This window comes from Diadema setosum, chromosome 18 (assembly GCF_964275005.1).
Source record: "Diadema setosum chromosome 18, eeDiaSeto1, whole genome shotgun sequence".
Lineage (NCBI taxonomy): Eukaryota > Metazoa > Echinodermata > Echinoidea > Diadematoida > Diadematidae > Diadema > Diadema setosum.
Genome location: NC_092702.1, coordinates 28,275,944 through 28,297,965, shown reverse-complemented (window position 1 = coordinate 28,297,965; position 22,022 = coordinate 28,275,944). Strand labels below are relative to the sequence as shown.

Genomic DNA, 22,022 nt, shown 5'->3' with positions numbered 1-22,022 from the left:
AAAGGGCCCTTAGTGTTCAGACACCGAAATAAGTCTCTTAGCCAATTCCCAACTGCTGAAAAACATTTCATTCAGTAGCTGTTCTGTCACAAGCTCCGTTTCTCAAATGTCATTCATAGCAACTACAGGGAATTCATAAGGTCTTTAAATTGCATCTTACTCCAAGCAACATAGCAACAGCTCATGCTTGTGTAAACAAAGTCTAACAAAAAAACAAACAAACAAACAAACAAACAAACTGAGACGTGAAGATACATGTGTAATCAAGCACCTTATCAGAATGAGTTTTCTAGGAACTGCATTTATAAGTTGGGTGCATGCTAACATTCACAGGCTGGTCAGTTAAAACGGGCACCAGTGGCTCAAGGAGGATACAGTGTTATTATCATCTCAAGGAGGAGAGATGTATCAGGCAACCATCATCCCTTCAAGATTGTATCCACGGTGATGATGATAGCGGGAATCGGTGAGAGACTCAGGCAGAAACTTGGCCAGCTGAATGTTTAGTGCCAGGAGCTGTCGGGTTAATTCTGCAAAGAATGAGTATCGTAAGAAAAGCTGTAAATGTTGTCACCGAAAGGTTTTTCACCAGCATGAAACCTTTTGAGTGTAGGGGAGATAGATACCCTCTCCTCCCCTCCGTTCCCCTTTCAGCATCAATAATGTGCCGCCCGAAGGCAAGTAGGTTATTATCCCATAAGCTCACAAAGGATAGTACTGGGTCATCATCCCTTATCATTGCCAGTCTGGGGCAAGCCCATTACATTCCTATCAACTGAAAATGTAAACAGCAGGGAGTGTAGCCTTCAGTCCAGACTCTCTGTGATCTCCCGTGTCCCTCAGAGATTTCCTGGATGAGATGTACAGATTTCACACGCCTGCTGGCAACAACCTATTGATATACATATATACTGCATGCTTACTCACTTTGTCTGCTATGATTTTATCGATTTCTAATACTATCTGCATAAATCGAGGCATCAGTCATACCATATTTCAAATACAATGTACTTGTATCACTTTTGAAAGTTCTTTTGTTTTAAATCTGATGTGAAATTTGATCCGAGACATTCAACCGTACTGTGCAGTCTTTCTAGTCCAGTAATGTACTCAGGGAAGATCATGTTTTATTATTATTTTCTTTTGGTATAAATGTGAGAACGGTGATCTCCTGAGCTCCTGGTGTGCCATGTTCGTATGTCCACCTCCAGGCGACAGTTACTCAACTTCACATATTTGCTAAAATGCACAACCATGCACACGCCATCGATAAATTGTAATAAGCCCCTGTATAGAAATCATAATAGCCATAGCTTTTGTCATAAAACTGATATTACAGCAAAGCTTGCAATTTTCTCCACAACTTTGCCGTAGTGCATCTCCAGCATAAATGCCTCTGTGAGGATTTACTGGCTTTGAAAAACAGAATGTTTTCCAAAAGTGCTCATACCTCTTGGTCTCAGAATATTGTGGTGCACAAAGAGTTAAAGGTACAATTTACCTTTGGGAGTAATGATTTAAAAAATGTTTGAGATATCTCATTTGATGCATGTACATGTGTGTAGGTCAGTTGTATCAAAACATCCTACCATGTAAAAATATTGCAATAAAGCCCTAAAGTGTAAGGAGATATCACTATTTTTCTCAATAAACCATAACTGTAGACAGTTTATTCTAGAAACATTTTTATTATATCTGTTGTTCACCTTTTGTATATTCAACATTACTTATTACAAATTTATACATGAATTGGTTGTTTCTATCACTAACGCACATTTTAGAACTATTTTGAAGCACTAAAGCTGGGTTTTGTTTCAAATGCAGTTGGTAAATTATGCCTTTGATAGCCAAAAATATCTTATTATTTGATAGATAGGCCCTACTAAATGAATATATATTCATTTTTATTTCAGCAAACCTACCCATGTAATTTTGTTTTAATGCAATATATTAATTCATTTCTTGGCATTTTTTCCAGGATATAAGAAATCTTTCTTCTGTTTTGATTTGAACAAGGCAAATATCTCTCCATCCAGCCGAGATCGTCATGGGATTTCTTTCCGTGCTGGGTGCCTAATCAGTAACTTCCTTTAAGTGAATGTCACTGAGGGTAGTGAAATTGACATTAATGTTATGCATGTCAGTTTCAAACTGTCTCAGACCCTCAGAGAAGATTACCCAATACTTCACTGGCTTCAGGATATCGTGTGGCAGGTGCTGTCAACAAATTTTCACGCTGTGGGGGGGGGGGATTTATTTTAACAAGTTGTTTTGAGACGGCTGGGAATAAAAAAATGTCCTTGATCTCTATTGGCTCAGAGAGAGATTATTGACATATGCAGTATTTGTGCCTCATATCCTTGTAAAATTATGATGTTGTAAACAAGAGTTGTCGAGGCAAATATATATATATATTTTTTTCCCTAATAAAGTTCTTCATGATGGCTGTATTGAATAAAACCTATGTGCGTGTATGTGTGTGTGTGCATGTGTGTGTGTGTGTGTGTGTTTATTGCTGTATCCAGCCATTGTTTTAGGTCGAAAGCTTTGGGATCATGCCATGGCTGTATTAGTTTATAAGGCGTCAGTTTATCCATCGCGTTGGAGGAGTCAGCTGCCTATTTGTTCTGTACATTATACAATTTTTTCATAGAGTCCTTGAAAACGGCTGTAAAATAAGAAAGTAATCATTTATGGCAGTGAAAAGGTTGATATTTGCGTACTTTTAGGCAAGACACGCATTCTTCAAAACAACAACAACCACTGTTGATGTTGATGATATCACGATCACAAGACTTTATGTCATTAGAAATAAGTGTGCACATCTTGAAGCGAGGTTCAGATGTGAGGTTGTTTTTATGTGTTCAAATTCACTCTTAGCAGACTCGAAAATGATTTGAATATATTGCAGTATCTAGCATTATGTCTGTTACTGATTTTTTCTTCAAGGAATCAAAGCAATTCAATTATCAAAAGGCATAGCTGTTCCTTGGCCATGTGTGCCATACTTGTCAAGTTGTATTGCACAGGGCAATATTGACAGGTATTGATTTGAGAGGCCAGAAAATCTGCCTTTTTTCTCTCTTTGTGTGTGTCTGTCTATATGTCTTGCTTTCGTCACTATATTTCTTTCTCTTCCTATTACTATATCTCTTTTTCTTCCCTGCCCCCCCCCCTGTCTCAAGGATGAATGTTTGACGACATGCACACATATGCGCAGCACACACACATTGTTATTATTGTATGTTTCTGTAGTTTATTTGAACTTCATCCAGACTCCCTGTGTTGCTTTGCCTCCGAGATGTCTTGAGTGACATGATTCATGTCTCCCCCGCACCGCTGGAGCCTTAGCTATGTACGCTTCATTAATGTGATGGCACAGCTGCCGTGGCATGTAGCGCAGGAAAACGATAAACTCGTCTTGATTTTCTAATGGCAGGATGCCCCTTTTTCTTTCTGGGTTGTCCTTTTCTTCAGTTTTGTCATGCTTTTGTGAGAAGGACGGTGTTTTCTTGCAAACAAACATCTTGCTGGTTGCCAGATGTTAGGGCTGGTTGTAGAGATAATCAGCTCTTTCCATCTTCTTACACATTTTTCCCCTTGTTCATATTTTATGTACATGTATGCTGGACTCTGACTCACAATTGCATGTGGGACACATTAATGGCAGAGGATGCCTACACATACACAGTCATCTCAGATCTACTGAAGATAAATAATGCATCTTAGAATGGTAAACAGTGTCCTAGCAAAAACAAGTGGAAGCTATTTAAAAATTATAATGTGGTATAACTTTGCTCCAAACACTTGTAATATGAATGTGGCGATTCAGTCAGAAACTTGCATGTTGCCTGTTGTGTGAATATCTAGCTGTATTTCTCATTTGGATATAAATTCTGAAATCCTATGAATAGCTCTTTCCATCTTTTTAGTTCTCAAAGCAGGTCGCAGTTGCCCTAATGTAACTTTATGTGTTGGATGAAAGTGTTGCAGTTCTGCCCACATGTTTCTTGCAAAGGCCGCAGTCCTCTGACAGTTGTATTCTACGATATTCTGATGTTAAGGATAAGCTTTAAAACCTGTTTTTATTACAAATAGTGATGATGACATCGGTTAGGGTGTTCATCTGTTTGGAGGACGTTTGTGATACATGTATGTCAAAAAAAAAAATGGGACATCAGCCTCAAGGCCAGTTCTCGTAATTGTAAACTGCATGACCTATCAGAGGTCAAGTGTAGAAGGTAAGTCTTTCTCTGAGGGTGGCGGGCAAACTGCTCTTGAAATGAAGGTTCCAAGCTATGACATTCAATCCGTGTGGGGGTGTACTAATAATTCAACACATCCACACCTCCACTGGACGAGGACACGGCTCGAAGATTCCTTGATTACAAAATGAAAACTGTTGAGCATGGGAATGATATCAGTGGATTTGTCAGGAGAAATTCATGTTTTTCAACTGCATAGAGCAACTTTTTTCTTGCCTTATTTTTGTCTTTAAGTTATAGGATCTTTTTTGAGGGATTTGGAATTCCACACAAACTGAAACAATGTGGAGCCATGACGCGGTACATCCAATAGTTAACTTATTTCTGAGTCATGCAGGTCTCACTGGTAACGCTAAATTGACTGTACTATTAAGCTCAATGAGTTTGGAAGATTTCATTATAGCGCTCCACCTTGGCTTTAATTTTGTGCCTGTAGTCTCTTGTTTTGTTGAGAATTGGATTTTGCCCTGTTGCTTACAGCAACCAGGAACAAGTTTATGAGGCCACGAGGGAGTTGTTTTACAGCTTTTAAGTAAAGTCTGCATAAATCACAAGGTTTTCGTCCTGATGACGTTACTGCATTTAGGCAGAGTCGCGAGGAAATCAATACAAGTTCTTCAATACAAGGTTTGCCGGCCAGACCCAGAATGGAACAGGGAGACCCAGAATGAAACCGGGTGACCCAGATTTTGTCTGGCATAGCTTCTTTTTTGGTGGGTGCATGATGGGGCAAGTCAGAACTGGAAAGGCCAGTTTGCTGACTTTGCTCAATCCTAGTGGCTTTAAGCTGGCTTCAGTGTTGTTTTTTTTTTTATTAGAACAATTGAGACAAATTTCAAAGTGAAGATTGGTTAGATATGCAGTGTCTACCTTATTTATGCAGAGGGAATCAGTAAAGTTGGGTTGATGTATCAACAAAAACAATAAAATCAGGTATGGACTCTGCATTCACCTCAGCATGTCCATGCTAGTGTATGGTGTATTGACGTTTTTGCACTCTGTCGCTGTTGAGCTGAGCAATTCTGTTTTAGCAAAAATGGATAGAGCGTGGCTGGTGTCACCAATTCAGATGGACTCGAGTGTTAAACTGACAGTCAACTCATAGTTTTTGTTCCATTGCACGCTTCTGACATCACAATAGATAAGCCTTTTCCATGCGCACTCAACAGTTACAAACGTGCCTTCAGATACTTGTTTTACTGTCCACAACTTCAACCGATCGCTTTCATGTGCGACTGACTGGACTGTGCCACCCAATCGCCTTTCACACGCAAAAAATGGTTGCTATTTCTGTACTGAATTCAAGAATCTGTGTGGACAGCATCTGCATTGTTTGAAGCAAGAAGTGCATCATCTTTACTTATGCAATGGAACAAGATTTTGCACTCAGTAAAAGATGACGTGCACTATTCAACTCAACTTTGCTTCGTTTTATAAGAGTGCCTCTGTCTTTTATCTCAAGCAAAGTCTTGCACCATCATACTCATGACCATTCACTATTTGTATACAGTGCTAGTACATTGATTTTCGTGCCTGACATTATCAAATCAAATCATGTGAATCTCATGAAAACCTACCTGAATATCAAGCGCTTGCACTGTTCAAATTTAAGAACCTGCAATATATGTTTTTGCACAAAAAATAAGGATGTTGTACAGTACTTAGCAGATGATTTACAAGACAGCATTCAATGAAATGTTTGTTCTACACAGTGTACAGTATGTCTTGGAGAAATTCTGCTGTACTAAGAGATGACAGGACAAACAAATAGCCTGTGATAATTCTCAGTGCTTGATGAGTGTGGAATGAATGATGTGATTGATCATTTCCTCTTACTTCTGTCTCATCACAGACTGGTGTTTGGAACCCTCTACCCCGCGTACTACTCCTACAAGGCAGTCAAGACGAGAAACGTCAAAGAATATGTGAGTATATTTAGGAGCCAGTCCCCAAAATTTCATCAATACCACATGTATTTTGTTTGTTTGTTATTTTTTCCTTTCATCAAGATGATAAGCAGTGAATATAAATGAAAGTTCCATCTAGTCTGGGCTGTGAATCCGCAAAATTTCATCAATACCACATGTATTTTGTTTGTTTGTTATTTTCTCCTTTCATCAAGATGATAAGCAATGAATATAAATTGAAGTTGTCATCTAGTCTAGGCTGTGAATTGATCTGCAATTGTAATACAGAGCTCTATACATCTGGTAGGGACATTTCATTGATAGGTTAGAGCTTGTTTTGGAAGGGAAGTGCCTAGAGTTCAGTTCGTGGCTCCTGGATTCGATTTGGTATGACAAGTTGACACATTGCTTCATGAGTGTATCCTTTCAAAGAATTAATCAAGATTGTCCCCTCTAGTAGTTAGCCACAAGAGACAAGAAATAATCAAGGAACTGTGTAAATGAAGTATATCATACTCAGATTAAAAAAAACAACAACAACCAAGATTTAAAGAAAAGGAAATGCAATCTTTGCTGATCTTATGAAATGCAAATGGATATTATGTGGGCAGAAAGTGAAATTGATTTGAAAATTGGACATTGGGAACCCAACCCCCAGCAAAAGTTTTTTTGGGTACAATGTATGTTTGACGACTTTCAGGCTCTCTGGGTATTGTTGGGTCAAATAAACTGCAACCTGGCAGTTAATTGCATAAGTTTGAGAGAGGCCCAGGTCAACTGATTCTAACTTCCTGGCTTGTGGTGTGGATTTTACTCTTCTCTTTTTTTACTCTTTTCTCCTGTTACTCTGTTTTTCTTTAGTTTTTTGGTTTTGACAAACTGTGAACTTTCTGTAAGTGACTTTCAGTGATAGAAAGGAAATACTTGATAAAAAATGTGTTCAAGTTGGATTGAAAATATTTATAATGCAGCTGCAGTTGTATTTCATGAATTTGAATGCAGTTGTATTTTGTTGGCCTCGCAATGCCTGATGATATTTGTGAGATATATTGACCCATTTTTGTACGTAAGGAGTATTTTTTGTGACGGACTTTTGTGCTGAACCTGTTATGTAAAACACTGGGATCGATAGTTGCAGGAAAATTCTGAGAGTAAGCCTCTAAAACTTGGTAGGGAGATAAAAAGTTGTGTTTTGACCTGCTATCTCGTTTTGACTGGCAGTCAATAACAAAATTCTAATCAGTGCATGCAATGATAATTTCTGGCGCCTTGTTCAGAATTACTCAGATGTTTACACATTGATAGTGCAAACAGGATTTGAGGAAAATATCCTTTGGTGGTCATTCGTGTGTATAGAAAAAAAAAAAGACATTGATTAAATGCATTAAATGTAGTCACCTTAAGGGGGCTTTTACAAATTTTGCATCTTCGAGGCAATAACCCTCTACTCATTCTCTCAAATTTCCACTAAATTTCATGAGAATATGCTTGGTACCACGCACAATGACAAACGAAAAAATGTTTGGAATTATTTTCTCGTTAAATTTTAGCCCCTTGAAATCTTGCTCTTTTTTTCATTGCTTTACGATGTGGGTGTCCAGATAGTCATGAATAATAAATTTGGAACTTATGATAGCACACAGTTCTAGCTATGCAGGATGCAGGAGAGGTAACACCTATTTTTTTTTCTCTACACACAGCAGTGTCAGAATAACCTCACGAAGCTGTTGCTGTGGTAACACGGAAATATTTATTTCCTCTCATTTCAGCCAGCTGCAGTAGAAATTTCCATGCTGTAATTAGGTCATGATATTAAACAAGACTTGTGGCATGTATAGGCATGGGCAGACACCTTGGTGTAAAACCTCTAAAGACAACTGAATACCGGTAGGACTTATTTCCTTTGTCTATCACAAAATTAAGAAAACATAGCTGCATTGTTTCTTGGAGTGAAATTCTTACTAGACACTTTCATGTAGGGACTTGCTGCAGTGAACTTTGTAAACCACTGATGCAGTGGGGAAAAAAAAAATATTTTGCTGTAAGTTAATGAATGGATGATGGAGGTTCTTGAAAAATTTGAAATTCCACGAAAACAGTTTCATGTAGGGACTTGTTGCGATCAGCTCTTTGGTGAAGCGGTAGCGTGGTTGATCAGAGCTTCCTGGAGAAATGGACCGGTGAGTGCTAGGTGGAGCAGCCCTGGATACGGCTTATCTGCTCCGTGCACACAGTCCACCGGTGTGTGCCGATATGGGCTCTGTCTCTTCGCTGGAGAGTGGAGGAAGTGAGGAAGAGTGGAGATGACCCTCAGAGGGCTCGCGGAGTGCGGCTTCCTGCACTTCTCCGCTGCGCCCGCATTGAATAGTTCCGATCGCGGCGGTGTTGACGGCTACCCTGCACTTTCCTCGCATTGGACCAGAGGGGCTGCTGTTCACTAGTTTTTTGAGTAGATGACATTTCATCAATGAGAGTACAACCATGTTCACATATCTTTCTCTTCCTCACAAAGAGATTGGCTGAATTGGGTTATCACTAAAATCAGCAGTTTTGAATGTTGAACCTTCTCCCCCCCCCCCCCCCCAAAAAAAAAAAAAAAAAGATAGTGGTTAAGTCTTGTATGTTGACTGTTAGAAAGATGCTTGTGAGCAAGTTTTAGCTGGACACATGCTCTGTCCTATTGCTGTACTGGAAACATGTCGCTTTGGGTGCGTTCGAGCGCTCTAAAGTGAACCAAAGCGAACTGAACCGAAGCTTACCATACCGAACTGTGCCAGATGTGGAGCGTTCGAGCGCTCTGTCAAGAAAGCGTACCTCGCGAGTTATTTTTAGAAAAGGTCACGCATTTTTGTAGCAAGAATGTCATCCACCTGGCGTTTGAACTACTTACAGCTGTCCCGAACAAAGAGAATGATGTTTTTGCATTGTGACGTATGCGCATGATACGCACATGCTTACAGCGAACTTTTGGTACGCTTTTGGTATGCTTTTGGAGCACATCGGGAAGTGGTCCACTTTTGGCTTGGTACAGTACGGCCCTCTGGCGCGGGTACGGTACGTTACAGTTCGCTTTAGGAGAGCGCTCGAACACACCCATAGTTAGTCTGAAGGGTGCTAGTGCATGCAAGACTGGTTTTGCAACCCAGACAACTGTTAAAACATGGATAACACATTTGTATCAGAGCCATTTGCGGTCCTTTACCACCACAAACATGAAGTCATGTTGTTTGTGGGTTTTTATTTATTTCATTTTGCTTTTTTTTTAGAGAGAGAGAGCTAGATCACAAATTATGCGTCATGTGACTGATGACAAATCCGTCATGCTGTCAGGGCCCTGCATTTTGAGCTCAGAGCAAGCAGGACAAGGATCTAGAGATGCTGTATGCAGACAACAGAGTGAGCATGCAACGGTGATGCAAGCTCCCGCATTTCTGATTGGCTTTGATGTGGGATGTATGGAAAACTATGTGTGAAGAGCGCACATCCTTCCCACTTATACATGAATTTTGGCTCTCTTTGCCCTGGGACATAAAAGACACATAAGCCGCGGTCGGCCAGAAATTCATCTTCGTCATCTTGCATGAGTACATTCTTTATCTCGGTTCCTCCGTGTAGAATACATTATTTGTGGGGAGCTTTCTTCATTTTTAACAGACTTAACAGAGACTGCAAAATGGCAGGAAAGTCCCAACATGAGCTTTCCATTATGATGTCCAGTAATGTGAAAGTGCCATCCGTCAAAAATTTCTGCTCTTGATACCTGTCTTTGAAAACACTTTTGTCGTCGAGAGCTTCTAGTCTGTAAAATAATTCAAGATAGAATGTCTTGTGCATTCAAAAAAACAGATGAAAAAATGGTGACCAATCTCTTTTCTGAATTCAAGACATAGTGTAAGTCAGACTTGGTTTTCTTTAACCCGTTGAAGACTAGTCCTGAGTATACTTAGCCAGATGTGTATGAGAAATGTGTGATATAACAAAATCAACTTATCCTCAATGGGTTAACCAAAATTCCAGCAACAAAGAAAGTACAATGAAACTGACTGGGCATAAATGTTTCCAGTGTATTTTGTTGGTATTATGTAAGATATGTTACAGTCCACAATTTCTATTTTTATAAACATGTGAAATATTATTTCTTGCATAATGCTCGACTTTTGATGCCTTTTTAAATTAATTTGCACTAATATGACATGTCATGAAGATGCGGGGGGGGGGGGGGGGGAGGGGGAAGGGGAGGGGATGTGTGTCTGAATTCCTTGACAGCATGTTTAATACTTGAATAGTGTGGGGCTGGAGTAAAGAGGGTATCGAACAGTATTTAAACTGCAAATATAATTCTCCAGCATCTGGGATCTCGACTTCAGCCTGTTCAAATTTCTCGTCTTTCTGGAGCACAGAATGGACAGTGTGTGGGTGTTTGCCTTGTCTTTTGTAAGTCTTTGCTTTCGATGCTTCGCTGCTCGTCGAAAGCCAGAGACCGCCCTGTCATGAAAATGTCAAGAGGCATTCCTTATCAGGCTAGGTGGAGCTGAGTAAAGGAGAGTTTATGAGGTGACATCTTAAAGACGCAGTAGCTTGGGGATACCATGGAGTGGGAAGGCTCACCCTGGCTCAGATTATTTGAGAATCCTTGAAACAGATTGTGTACACTGGCACTGGTCTGGTGGTCCAGGACCAGTAAAAATCCATGTTGGACCAGTAACTTTTCCAGGAATGGACTAGTAAAAAATTGAAAAACTGGGTGCCTACTGGTCCTACAGACAGCTAGGTCGGGCCAGTAGAAACAATGGGTTAATGTGCAGCCCTGGTGTGCAGCTTTATCACTGATCTCTACGTAAACACACACACAGACACACAGACACAGACACACACACAGACACACACACGCACACACAGCTGAAGAATCCCGACTGAAGTCAATCGTTAACATTGAGCATACACTTCCATGCACATATTCGCCGACTCGCACTCTTCATGGTTTTCAAATGTACCCTAATGAGCAGCGAATGAATTGATTGATCAGGCCACCCATGTCTCCCCATGCTACAGGACCTTTAAAACCAGTGTCTAACTCTCTCCCTGTCTCTCTTCCTCTTTTGTCCTCTCTCCCTCTATATCTTGTATTTCTGCCTTTAAAGGGGGAAGTCACCACAAATGATATGAATTCAGTGAATGCAGTGAGATTAAACACTCTGAAAGTTTGGGAATTGATAGGGAAAAATAGAAAGTGGATATAACCAAACAAAAGAGAGAAGTGATTGAATTCTGAAAGTGCTAGGTGATTCCATGTGCCACGGTCTCTCTAGAGGTGAAGCCTGCAAAAGGTTTGTAATATCAGAGTACTGAGTAAAATGACATTTTTGTGAGTAATCTTTAATAGTTCATTGTCCAAAAAAAAAAAATATATATATATCCCATGCTTACTCTCATGCTCTGCTGTTACTTGCTACAAATTTCAGTGATATCTGATATGATGGAAATGCAGGCCCTGTTGCATAAAAAGATGGACTCAGACATCAATCAGAAAATCAAACTTAAGTCAGGTATCAGCTATTATACAAATAATAAATGTTTATGAGTGCGATGGACAGAATATTTCATGAGGTGAAAGATGAAATGATCCATTCAACGAGGCTGCGCCTCGTTGAATGGATCAAACATCTCATCTTTCACCGAATGAAATATTCTGTCCATCGCACGAATGAAAAACATTTATTATTTGTTTTATATAACGCCTAAAATAGATCCTTGTCATTTGATGTTTTATTCATTTAGAAACAAAGAGAGAATCTAAAATCGCGAGAGTGCTCGTTGAGCGCTTTGCGCTAGCGCACTGTCGCATACACACACTGCAAACGCAAGCTTCTAGCGCGCTGTATAACATACTGTACGAGCTGAAATTTTCACGTACAGATATTTTCGCGAATTGCTATTTGGAGGACATTTTCGCATGTTGTTAATTTCACGGTTGCGAGGGTCTTACTGAACTCTTCGCTTGTTGTTATTTTCGCGGTTCAAAGACGAGACGCGAAATTCGCGAAAATAAAACCACCGCGAAAATTTCAGCTCGTACAGTACTACATGTACCTAGTACACACACTGCAAACGCAAGCGTTTTACCGTGTGTGTGCTGGGCTCTCAGCGAGAGTGCAATGGACCAAATCGTATGGATCCAAAATTGCACAGTAAATGGAGCCACAATTGCACGAATGATGATGTCATAGTGAAATGGGCCGAATGACCAATGTCAAACAACCAATCAAATGACAAGGATCTCTCCAGGCGTTATATAAAGTCCAATCAGAATTGAGCATTTAGAGACTCATGTTTGATTTTCTGACATGTTTGATCTCAACTTCCATGTGACAGGTCCATCATGTCATGATGTTGGTATTTGCATATTTTTGTGAGAAACAATCTTGCTCCAAAAGAAAGGAGAAAATGAAATAAGCTATATTTTACCCCCAGCAACCTTTGAAATGTATTGAGTGAATAGATGATAGAAGTGTAATGACATACTGTCATATATTGTTTGATAAAGAAAAAAAAGTGATCTACTAAAACAACATTCTGACAGACCTTATCCTTGGAAAAACATGTCTTATTATTTGGTATAATTGCTGATAAACCATTTCTCTCTTCACTGTCTCACACTCTTGTCTTGTTACAGGTAAAATGGATGATGTACTGGATAGTGTTTGCATTATTCAGCTGCGTGGAAACAGTAGCAGATATATTTGCGTCGATGTAAGTATGTCCCATTTATCAAGAGCTTAACATTGGAGACAGGTGAATCTGATGTCCTTTAATATACCACTTGATCAATGATTTACCTGCATCTGCTCTCTTGAACGCTTATTAATTCCCTTTTTTACTCAAACTGTGTCATGTGAACCATTAAAGCAACCAAGGCACTTTTCAAAATGTGGCACATAATATTAAGAATGCTGTCAATTATGTCAGGCGTCAGTTGAATTATTATTCAGATGCCTACTTCGGTGCCTGAAAAATAATTTGTATTTATCTATTGAGTGTCATAGTTTCCCAGCATCTATGCTATACAGTTTTATATTTATTCTAAAGCATGAAATATAAAAGGTATGGTCATCAAGAGCTAACCAGTATTTACGACTTTTATCAATTAATGACTGACGTAGATATATGGTGTAGATGAATCCCGAGATTGCTTGTGTTCATTTTAAAATCATGAATGTAGTAGCACTGCATTGTGCATTCATGCAACAGATTTGGCAAACCAATACTGAGTAGTGGAATTGCATCTTATATACCATACACTTTAAGACCACAGGTATACTGAAAGGCCCAAGCGCAGTTGATGCAGTGAGCATCAGAGACGTTTGAAGGGCATCAGAGATGATGAAGGTTACTTTCACTTTTTTATCTATCTGTTGGGGAAAGTGGGTCGCTGATTTGAAGGTTATGGCACTCTGGATTAGCAGCCATCAAGGCCATGATAATACACTGCCGATACTGATTGTCATACCACTACCCCATAGGTATGCTAATGTATCACTGACACTCATTGTATCGCTGAAGGTAATAGTCATACCATCCATGCTCATGATACTTATCGTATTGAAATGCATTCAGTCACACAGCATTTTTTTTTTTTTAGTGTGTGTGTGTGTGTGTGTGCAATTGTGTTGTGTCTATATGTGCCAAGGACTCGATCAGCATCCCTCTAGTGTTCAAGCTGTAAAAAAAAACAACTGATTTGCTGCCTCGTTGAAATAGGAATCTCTCACTACGTATAGAGGAAACGTCATAAGCAGAGTATTAAAGTGCTGTCATGAAGATAGGCTTTGAGCAGGTGTAGAACACTTGAGTGTAGTTGTGGATCTTCCCTTTACAGAGAATACAAGGGTGGTCTACTCTCCTGAAATCTATGCTGGTGTAATAATACCCTGGAGCAATCTTGAGATCAATTAACGGCAATGTGATTGCGAAAACGAGCCAAACATTTAGCCGCAGAGAAAGGTGATGGCGACCGTCGGGCCAAATGCCCTCAATTATGTACTGAGCGTCACGTGAGGATGATGACATATAGTGTAAATAATACTAAGCTTGAATTTCCTGTAGTGTCATTTGTTGGATGATTAAAAATGAATTGAATTGAATTTTAGATCTGCGACGCAAATGCTAAGATGACACTAAATAGGCCGAAAATGGTGTTCTGCACGTGGGCGACACAGCTGTTTCCATTGTCCAAACTTGGAGGCTGTGTTGTCACTCTTGGCATTCGCATTGCAGATCTAAAGTTCGCTAATGACTGGTATAGGAGGAACCATGCAGAACTACAAAAGCATGTGGGAGAGGGCAGACCTATGCCAAACAGCACATTTTCACTAATATTGTGATTTCCACCTTATGTTATAGTCCTACATTCATATCATTTGCGTTATTAGATTCAATGACCATTGATACATCCTCTGAGCATTGGGAATCACATGCATTGATATCATAAAGAGGCAACTCGCGAAAATGTCATGCTGCGAATAAGGCCGTGTGTAGGCTCCCATTCGCGAAAATATCATGCCACGAAAATTTTGTGCATTACAGTAAACAAGCATCTATTCTCATTCTTCATACACCATAAAATCCACAGCCTGGCATTCTAAACTTTTTTTCCTTTCTTGCATTGACCAGATGGAAAAGAATTCATGGACTAGTTATGAATTTTTGTAAAGTCACAATTCAAAATATGCCCCATTGACAATTGCTTGATCATCCTTCTTCCGTCAAATCTTTTCTAGGCCCTATGGACACGTTCATAGATTTTGACCGTGAATCAGCCACACAAGCTTCTTTGTGCTTCAAGGTGCATGTCTCTCCATAACCAAAACATTTTGATCCAGCTACATAATTAACAAAATGAATGAGGGGGAAAAATACATGAAATTGAGGAACACAATATAATGCAATGTATACTGTAGCAAAAAAAAAAAGTTGCTGAAAACTGCCTAAATCTAATGGTGGCGAGCCAATGGAGCACAAAAGGAACACTGAATATACTTGAGCGAAAACTTGTAGGCTGCTTGTAGTAAGCCATGCCTGTACTTGGACAACTCTCGCCATTATTCAGTGGGCATCAATTTTCGTGAATAAACCATGAAGTCTCCGAGATGATGAATTTTTACCCATGGGGGAAAACGCTCTCTCTCCTCTCATGTTCACAAGGAATCTTGCAATCCTGAATATTTCAGCTGGTGCAAGTCTTGGAGGAGCCACATTATGCGTGACGGTGGCTCAAAATGTCCCTAGCTACCCGAGCTGCAGTCGGGTCGATCCCGTATCACTCATGATGCAAATGTGAAGACCAGTCTCCTGTGATGACAGTGAGACATTAGCCATGATTTGAAACAGGAGCAGGGCTCCACTTCATAAAAGCACATGCGATTGCATCAGTCAAGTGGCAATTGTCACTAATGCTTCATGGAAATGAGAGAGAGAAAAAAAAGAAAGGGGGGATTGGGATTTGGATGGATCAGTTTATTCAATGATTCGATCCAGTGCTGTGAACAATCCCTGACATGGCATTTCAACAACAACAACAACAACAACAATATATTTCTATCACTTACAGTATGAATGGCCATTTCGGCAAGGGCAGGTGGGCAAGTGGCTTTGTAGCACCCTGCTTTATTTGCCATGATACAGGATGATATTTCCTCTCTGAAAGTGTCATTCCTATTGTCGTTGTTGCTTTGATAGAGTTAAACACACCGAAGATAAAAGCCAGACTTCAGTCAGGCGGCGCCTTCAGGATCTAGACTACAGATGAAAAGTCATCTGCTCTGCAAAAGAGATAGCTTTACAATACTTCATTCCAGATATGTAGTAGCTCTGTATTACCAGTATACATATGAGGTGCTTCAAACTCTGCCTCTTTGCACAGGGCAATTAATACTCACTGTTGGGCAAATGAACTGAAGGGATGTTTGTGTGTGTACAGTGTGGAGTTCTTGCCTGAATCCCCAGCATGGAAAAAATTTACTAATTCACGTAATGCCTTGCAATTATCCTTTCAGCTGATATTCTATGCTGTGTACCTCGTGTGTACTGTGTAAGTACATCGGGGGAAGATCCACAGAGCAATCAAACCCGTTGTTCACCTGCACTGGCCCTATAGTCGTCTACACAGCTGCCAAGAGCAATTTGTGCAGGATAATTTTGATTAGGATGAAGCAATATAGGCATCAAAGCTACTTGGCCGGAGCAGTCCCAAATTGTTTCATGAGAGAGCTGGCCAGACAAGCGGTGAATGCAGATGGTAGTGACAACGTGGTATTGTTTACCCTGGGTAGACTCTGCCAAGGGCCCTGCTGTCATAGGGTTCCTTTTTTTTTTTTTTGATACAAGAATCTAGTGGATCACAGTAGGTAAAAGGTATCGTGGGAGGGTGGACCCACCAGGCAAGGCTTGAACCTATAGTCCCCTATTTCGGGGGGCCATAGTCATACCCACCGTACCACAATGCATTCCAATAAAGATCCAATTGATATTATAGCTATGTATGTAGTGTTCTTTAGAAGGTCAATATTAGAGAAAGTACTCTATTTATTTATCATTGGTTGTTTTTATTTTTTCTTGGGGGGGGGGGGCAGTTGTTAAGAGAGTTTTACAAACATTGAAGTTCTAAAACTTTTAATCCTTATTGGTATTGAGCAAATATACACATTGACTCGAGGTAAGTAACTTATTAGGTATAATACTCCTTCACACATCCTGTTCTGTAATGCTTCACATTTTTGACAGACTTTCTGTTTACTCCCATCTCTTTACCAGTTTCTAACTCAGGATTTCCTCCTCTCATTTGTTTGTTTCCTTCCACAGATTGCCATTTTACTATGAAATCAAGATCCTCTTCATATTCTGGCTCATCTCACCCTGGACAAAGGGCTCCACCTATTTATACCGGAAATGCATCCATCCGACGTTAAGTAAAAAAGAGCAGGTGAGCTGCAAGGGTATTTGAAGTGGATGAAATAAATCCTAAAAGCTTGGTCATGTATAACCTGTTGTGGGTAAATGAGGCTAAGGTTTAGAGTTTCAAGTCAAGTAGGAAAATCCTTCCCCACCCTCCCCCCCCCCCCCAAAAAAAAAAACCCACCAACAACAGCGAAAAAAACAAAAACAAAAAAGGACATAACAAAACAGAAACAAAACAGAATCATGCAATGCCAATTGAAGTAATGACTGAACAACTACATACCCAGATATTAGAGTCAGAATTAAAGTGAAAACTAAGTTCTGGTAAGGGCTTGAGAACCCGTCTGGCACCATTTCATATTTGCTTGCAATATATCGAAAGAGTCTACAAAGAAACTTACCTGGCTGACGCGGTTTGCCGGAATGATGAGTCGTTTTGGAGTATTTTGAGAAAAATAATAAAAGTCTGTAAACCGACTTTTATTCCAGAAGGCTCCAGACTAACTCGGTCTCAGGGAAAACTCGACCCTATTTCAGACAATTTACACACAGTTCGTGATCGCCATGTTCATCAGTACTCTATAATACTACGGGCACCGGCCAAACGAGGCCTTACTGAGCAGACAGGAAAGTGCGTGCTAATCCTGTACTAAAACAAATGGACAGCGCGCGGTCCTCAAGCCTACTAGCAAAGACGCTTTATAATACGCACATCACCTCAGTTGCTGAGACGCGCGGTCTTTGAAGTTTTTGTTGTTGTTTATCAATTGTCTTTGATTGTTTTTAGAGGTGCTTGAGAGGCGCACACTAATTTTGCATGCGCGCCAAAGAGGTTTTTGATGCGCGTGTTGTAACAACTCGGACCATTACTGCGAGTAGCCAGAACGCTACAATGTAGTTTATACAGGCCGCTCCCGTATGCATAGTACAGTAAGGGTACCGGTTTTCGACACTTTAGCACATTTCCTTGTTTACCATCAATACTGCACTGTTTTATCTCGGAATTTCGATATGAAGTTGAGCTACAAAGGCCAATAATAATATGCCTTAAACGAATTCCCATTTGAATGCACTCGCGTTCAATTTTTAAGCGATTTCCGCCACGCCGTCGCTGGCATCAGATTTCGACACCCAGCATCATTTTTCGACACAATCACAGCGCGCATCACACAGAAATCACATGGCGCGTACAGTACGCGTACACTGCATTGTGGACGCAAACTAGCAATCATACCGGCGCAAGAGCTTGTTGTTTCCTCTATAACGTGTCTTGATATGGGAATGTCGAAATCTGGTGCCACATTCTCAAAGCCAACTCTTTCTACAAGTTTGCTCATTTATCACGAATTCAGCCATGAAATTACTAAAGACGATTATGAAATCAAACATCAAGATTTGGCAAACAAACTGATACTAAAGCAAGATAACCGGCACGGGTGAATTTAATTTTACGGCGATGTATACAAAATGCGTCATATTGTTTTGAACCCCTAAAAATGGCTGACATTAACATTTCTGCTGACACTGTGTTGCTTTTCTCCTAAATATTCTACCGTTGGATTATGATGACAAGTGACAAACGGTGTTTATATAAGACTAGAAATGTGATTGATAACTTGGTTGATTGCTGAAGTCAGACGTTTGTATTGAGTATAAAATTTTATAAGAATTATCTGCTGGGTGTCGAAATCTGGGTCCTGATGAAAACTGGTGCACTAACGGTACTGTACAATCCAGAGGGAAAACCAGTAGCAGTACAACTCATCCCGCCGTCAAGCAAAGCGAGGCCGAGTTATCCCCGAGTCCGAGTCTAGCCTGACCCCGTTCGGGTAAGTTCCGAGACTGAATGTTTTTGGTTAATATATCCCATTTTCGTCCTTACCCATCGAATATCTTGTTATTACAGCGTTATTCCGCACATTTCCTAGGCATACGTTCACATTTTGGAGCAAAATTTGACAACTTTTGCAGGCATACCAGAACTTTGTTTGGGCTTTAAAGTGGACAAAAGTACTGTAATGCAAAAGCTAAATAGTACAACATTCCACTTAAAAAGAGCAGTATATTGTGGTGAGGGAAACTTATTGCTGTAGGTAAGTTTTATCTTTTAGATGATCTATCCTTCTTTCTCAATTGCTATCTTACTGTTATCAAAATGGTGATTTCTGCAAGTGACCAATGCAGATATTTTGAAATGCCACTGAAATACTTTTATTTTTGAATATATTTGTCTCATTTTGATGGGGTCACTCTTGTTTCCAAAGAAGCTTAGGACTATACTCTCCATCACTTTGCCACTAACTGGCAGGCCAATATCAAATTGTTTGAATTTCTCCATGACTTTCTGTATCATGTGCCAGTATTGCTATTCACTCTGCATTCAGTAGGTTGCGTAAGTTATAACTCATAGTCAACTCATTGCATGAGTCACAAATATACTCAGGGGGAAAAAAAATTATTTTCTGAAAGTTAAGTTGAATGTGACCACCACATTATTTCCAATAAGATGATTCACACACGAACATGAAGAGAAAAGTTCAGACACCTGCATCACCGCAGCTGCTTGTGTCACGAGTCGAAAATTAGCAGAGATGGTGCGGCATCAGCTTAGAGAGAGAGAGGGAGAGAGGGAGTGGTGAAACACAAATCACTGATGTAGATGTCTTTGGTGCAGAGATATTTACAATTAATCACATGCAATATACGCATCCCTCTCTGCAAGATGCCACAGGGGAGAAGCAAGGCATCGGCTAGTCTACACATCCAGACCCTTCCTTACCTGATCATGGTGATGATACCAAATTTAGAAACTGCTGAACTTGTTCCCAAGGTTGCGAGTTTTAATTTGCTTGAGAGAAGAGCGCTGATAAGTGATCAGTGTATCAAAGGCACATGAAGGTTATTTTTAGGATTTTTTTGTTTTTTTTTAAAGAAGCATTATTGCGAATTGAACTGAAGGAAGATGCGTGGGATGGATATGCATCTATAGAAGAGTGAAAGGGGACAGAAATTTCATGGGAGCAGAATAATGTGAAACATGTTCATGCACTCACCCACACACATACAAACACACACACACACACACACACACACACACAGAGGAACACAAAATGACCAAGACACCAGGAGTACGGAGTCGGAGGAGGTGAAACGAGATGACAATTATACCAATTAAGATACCATGCCCTCAAAATAGAATTTGTGCGAGTGTGATTTATGGGCTTTGAGTTTGAGCTTCCCTAATGTCATCTCGATGTATGGTCGCCTCCAGGATTGTCAAGATAAGGGTCATCCGCAAAGTTGGAAGATGAACTGCTGATTACTGTCATTTACTTTATTTCCTTCTCAAGCAAATTTATTATTTGTTATTTGTTTGATGGTTGCACTCTTTTTGTAAGCATCACTTGGGCCTCTTTCCCACACAAAGGGTCGCGAGTCAACATTATTTACATCTAAAATCAAAATAGTTCTGTTTTTATGTAACTGTAAGATGTTGTTCTAAGCAAAGGCAAAAGGATATTAGTGGAACACATGTATGTCCCATGATCAAAACATTAAACCTTAAGCCTATCTAATAAGCTTTTGGTATGAAGTAGTTTGCTAAAAGGAGATCCTGTAAAACATCAGGCATTCAGCTTTGGTAATACATGAGTTCTGTAATATAGGAATGAGACCTGCTACTTTTTAAGCTCTATGGAAATCCATATCAGAAATATGTATCAGTATGAGAATCTTTGTTTAACATTTAAGTTTTTTTTTTTTTTTTCAAACTGACTATATTGCAGTATATGAAATACCAGTCTGAAAGATACCTAAAAAACAAAGCAGCAAATTTTAGCTTGCTTTCTGAACAACAACAACAACAACAACAACAACAACAACAACAACAACAACAACAAAACACTGAGGGGGCAATGCAAAAATTCATTCAAATGTGATAAGGACAGTTGAAATTTTGTTTTTGCCATCCTGTTGTGTCAATTCTTGAGAGCTGTATTAATTTTAGATATGAAAACCAAGTTGAAGTGAGTACTGATCATGTTTACACCCAGAATTCGGAACAAAGCAGAGAAAAAGGAAGAAACAAACAGAAAATACACTCCAGAGGGAAATGGGGTTGTGTTTTTGCAATCAGACCCTCTTCTATCTAGCTTTTAGCTCCACAAGATACTGATCCGATCCTTTCTTGAGGCATGCAAGGGTACATTCTGTTCACCGCTACTCCCAAGGTGCCGGTGTAAGCCTCTTAAATGGCGAATTGCTGAAATTGTTCCAACAGCAGCGGGGAGTATCAGATTTTCAGTGCCCTGTATGAATTGTTTAAGCCCCGGAGCTCTTTCCGTGTAAACTCTGACACTGTATAATTTCTTGTTTATCCCTTGTCCATCCTCCAAACAAGACAGGATATCATATGTGCAGCTACAGAGAAATATTTACATGTTTGCGAGAGTTGTTCCTTTTTCTCCCGATTGCCCCAAGCTGTGGAAAGCTGATGAGAAGCAAACAGCTACCTCTTGTTTATGTAGAAATATGCTGGTGATCAGATACATTTTGCAAAATGCAAAAATGTTGACCTGTGATGTTTGCTAAGACTTGCATAAAAAATACAAATTTGTATAAACTGGAAGTGTAACCATTTCAACCAAAGTAGATGCACAAATTGATGATATGTAATGCTAGATTGATTACATGATATAGATTGAAATGTTGCATATTGATATCTGAATGGTGATTTCAAGGCCTTTAAAGTTTCCAAGTTTGCTTCTCCTTCCTTATGTAAGAATCATTTCTCATTTCAACTCACATTCCTAATTGATGGTGTCTGAGATTTTGTAAAAAAACAGTCTAGAAAAGTATCTGTGTTGGTATTCTTTATTTCAATCTGTCATTTTCCACT

General features: G+C 39.7%; 1 protein-coding gene across 1 annotated transcript in view; it reads left to right on the top strand.

Moving 5' to 3' along the window:
• LOC140241789 (receptor expression-enhancing protein 2-like) overlaps positions 1-22,022 on the top strand; it is a 91,988-nt gene that overhangs the window by 30,080 nt on the left and 39,886 nt on the right. Inside the window, exons 2-4 of the mRNA XM_072321540.1 lie at positions 6,118-6,190; positions 12,846-12,922; positions 17,030-17,150. Coding sequence (XP_072177641.1) covers positions 6,118-6,190; positions 12,846-12,922; positions 17,030-17,150 — 271 coding nt within the window. The remainder of the gene's footprint in view (positions 1-6,117; positions 6,191-12,845; positions 12,923-17,029; positions 17,151-22,022) is intronic.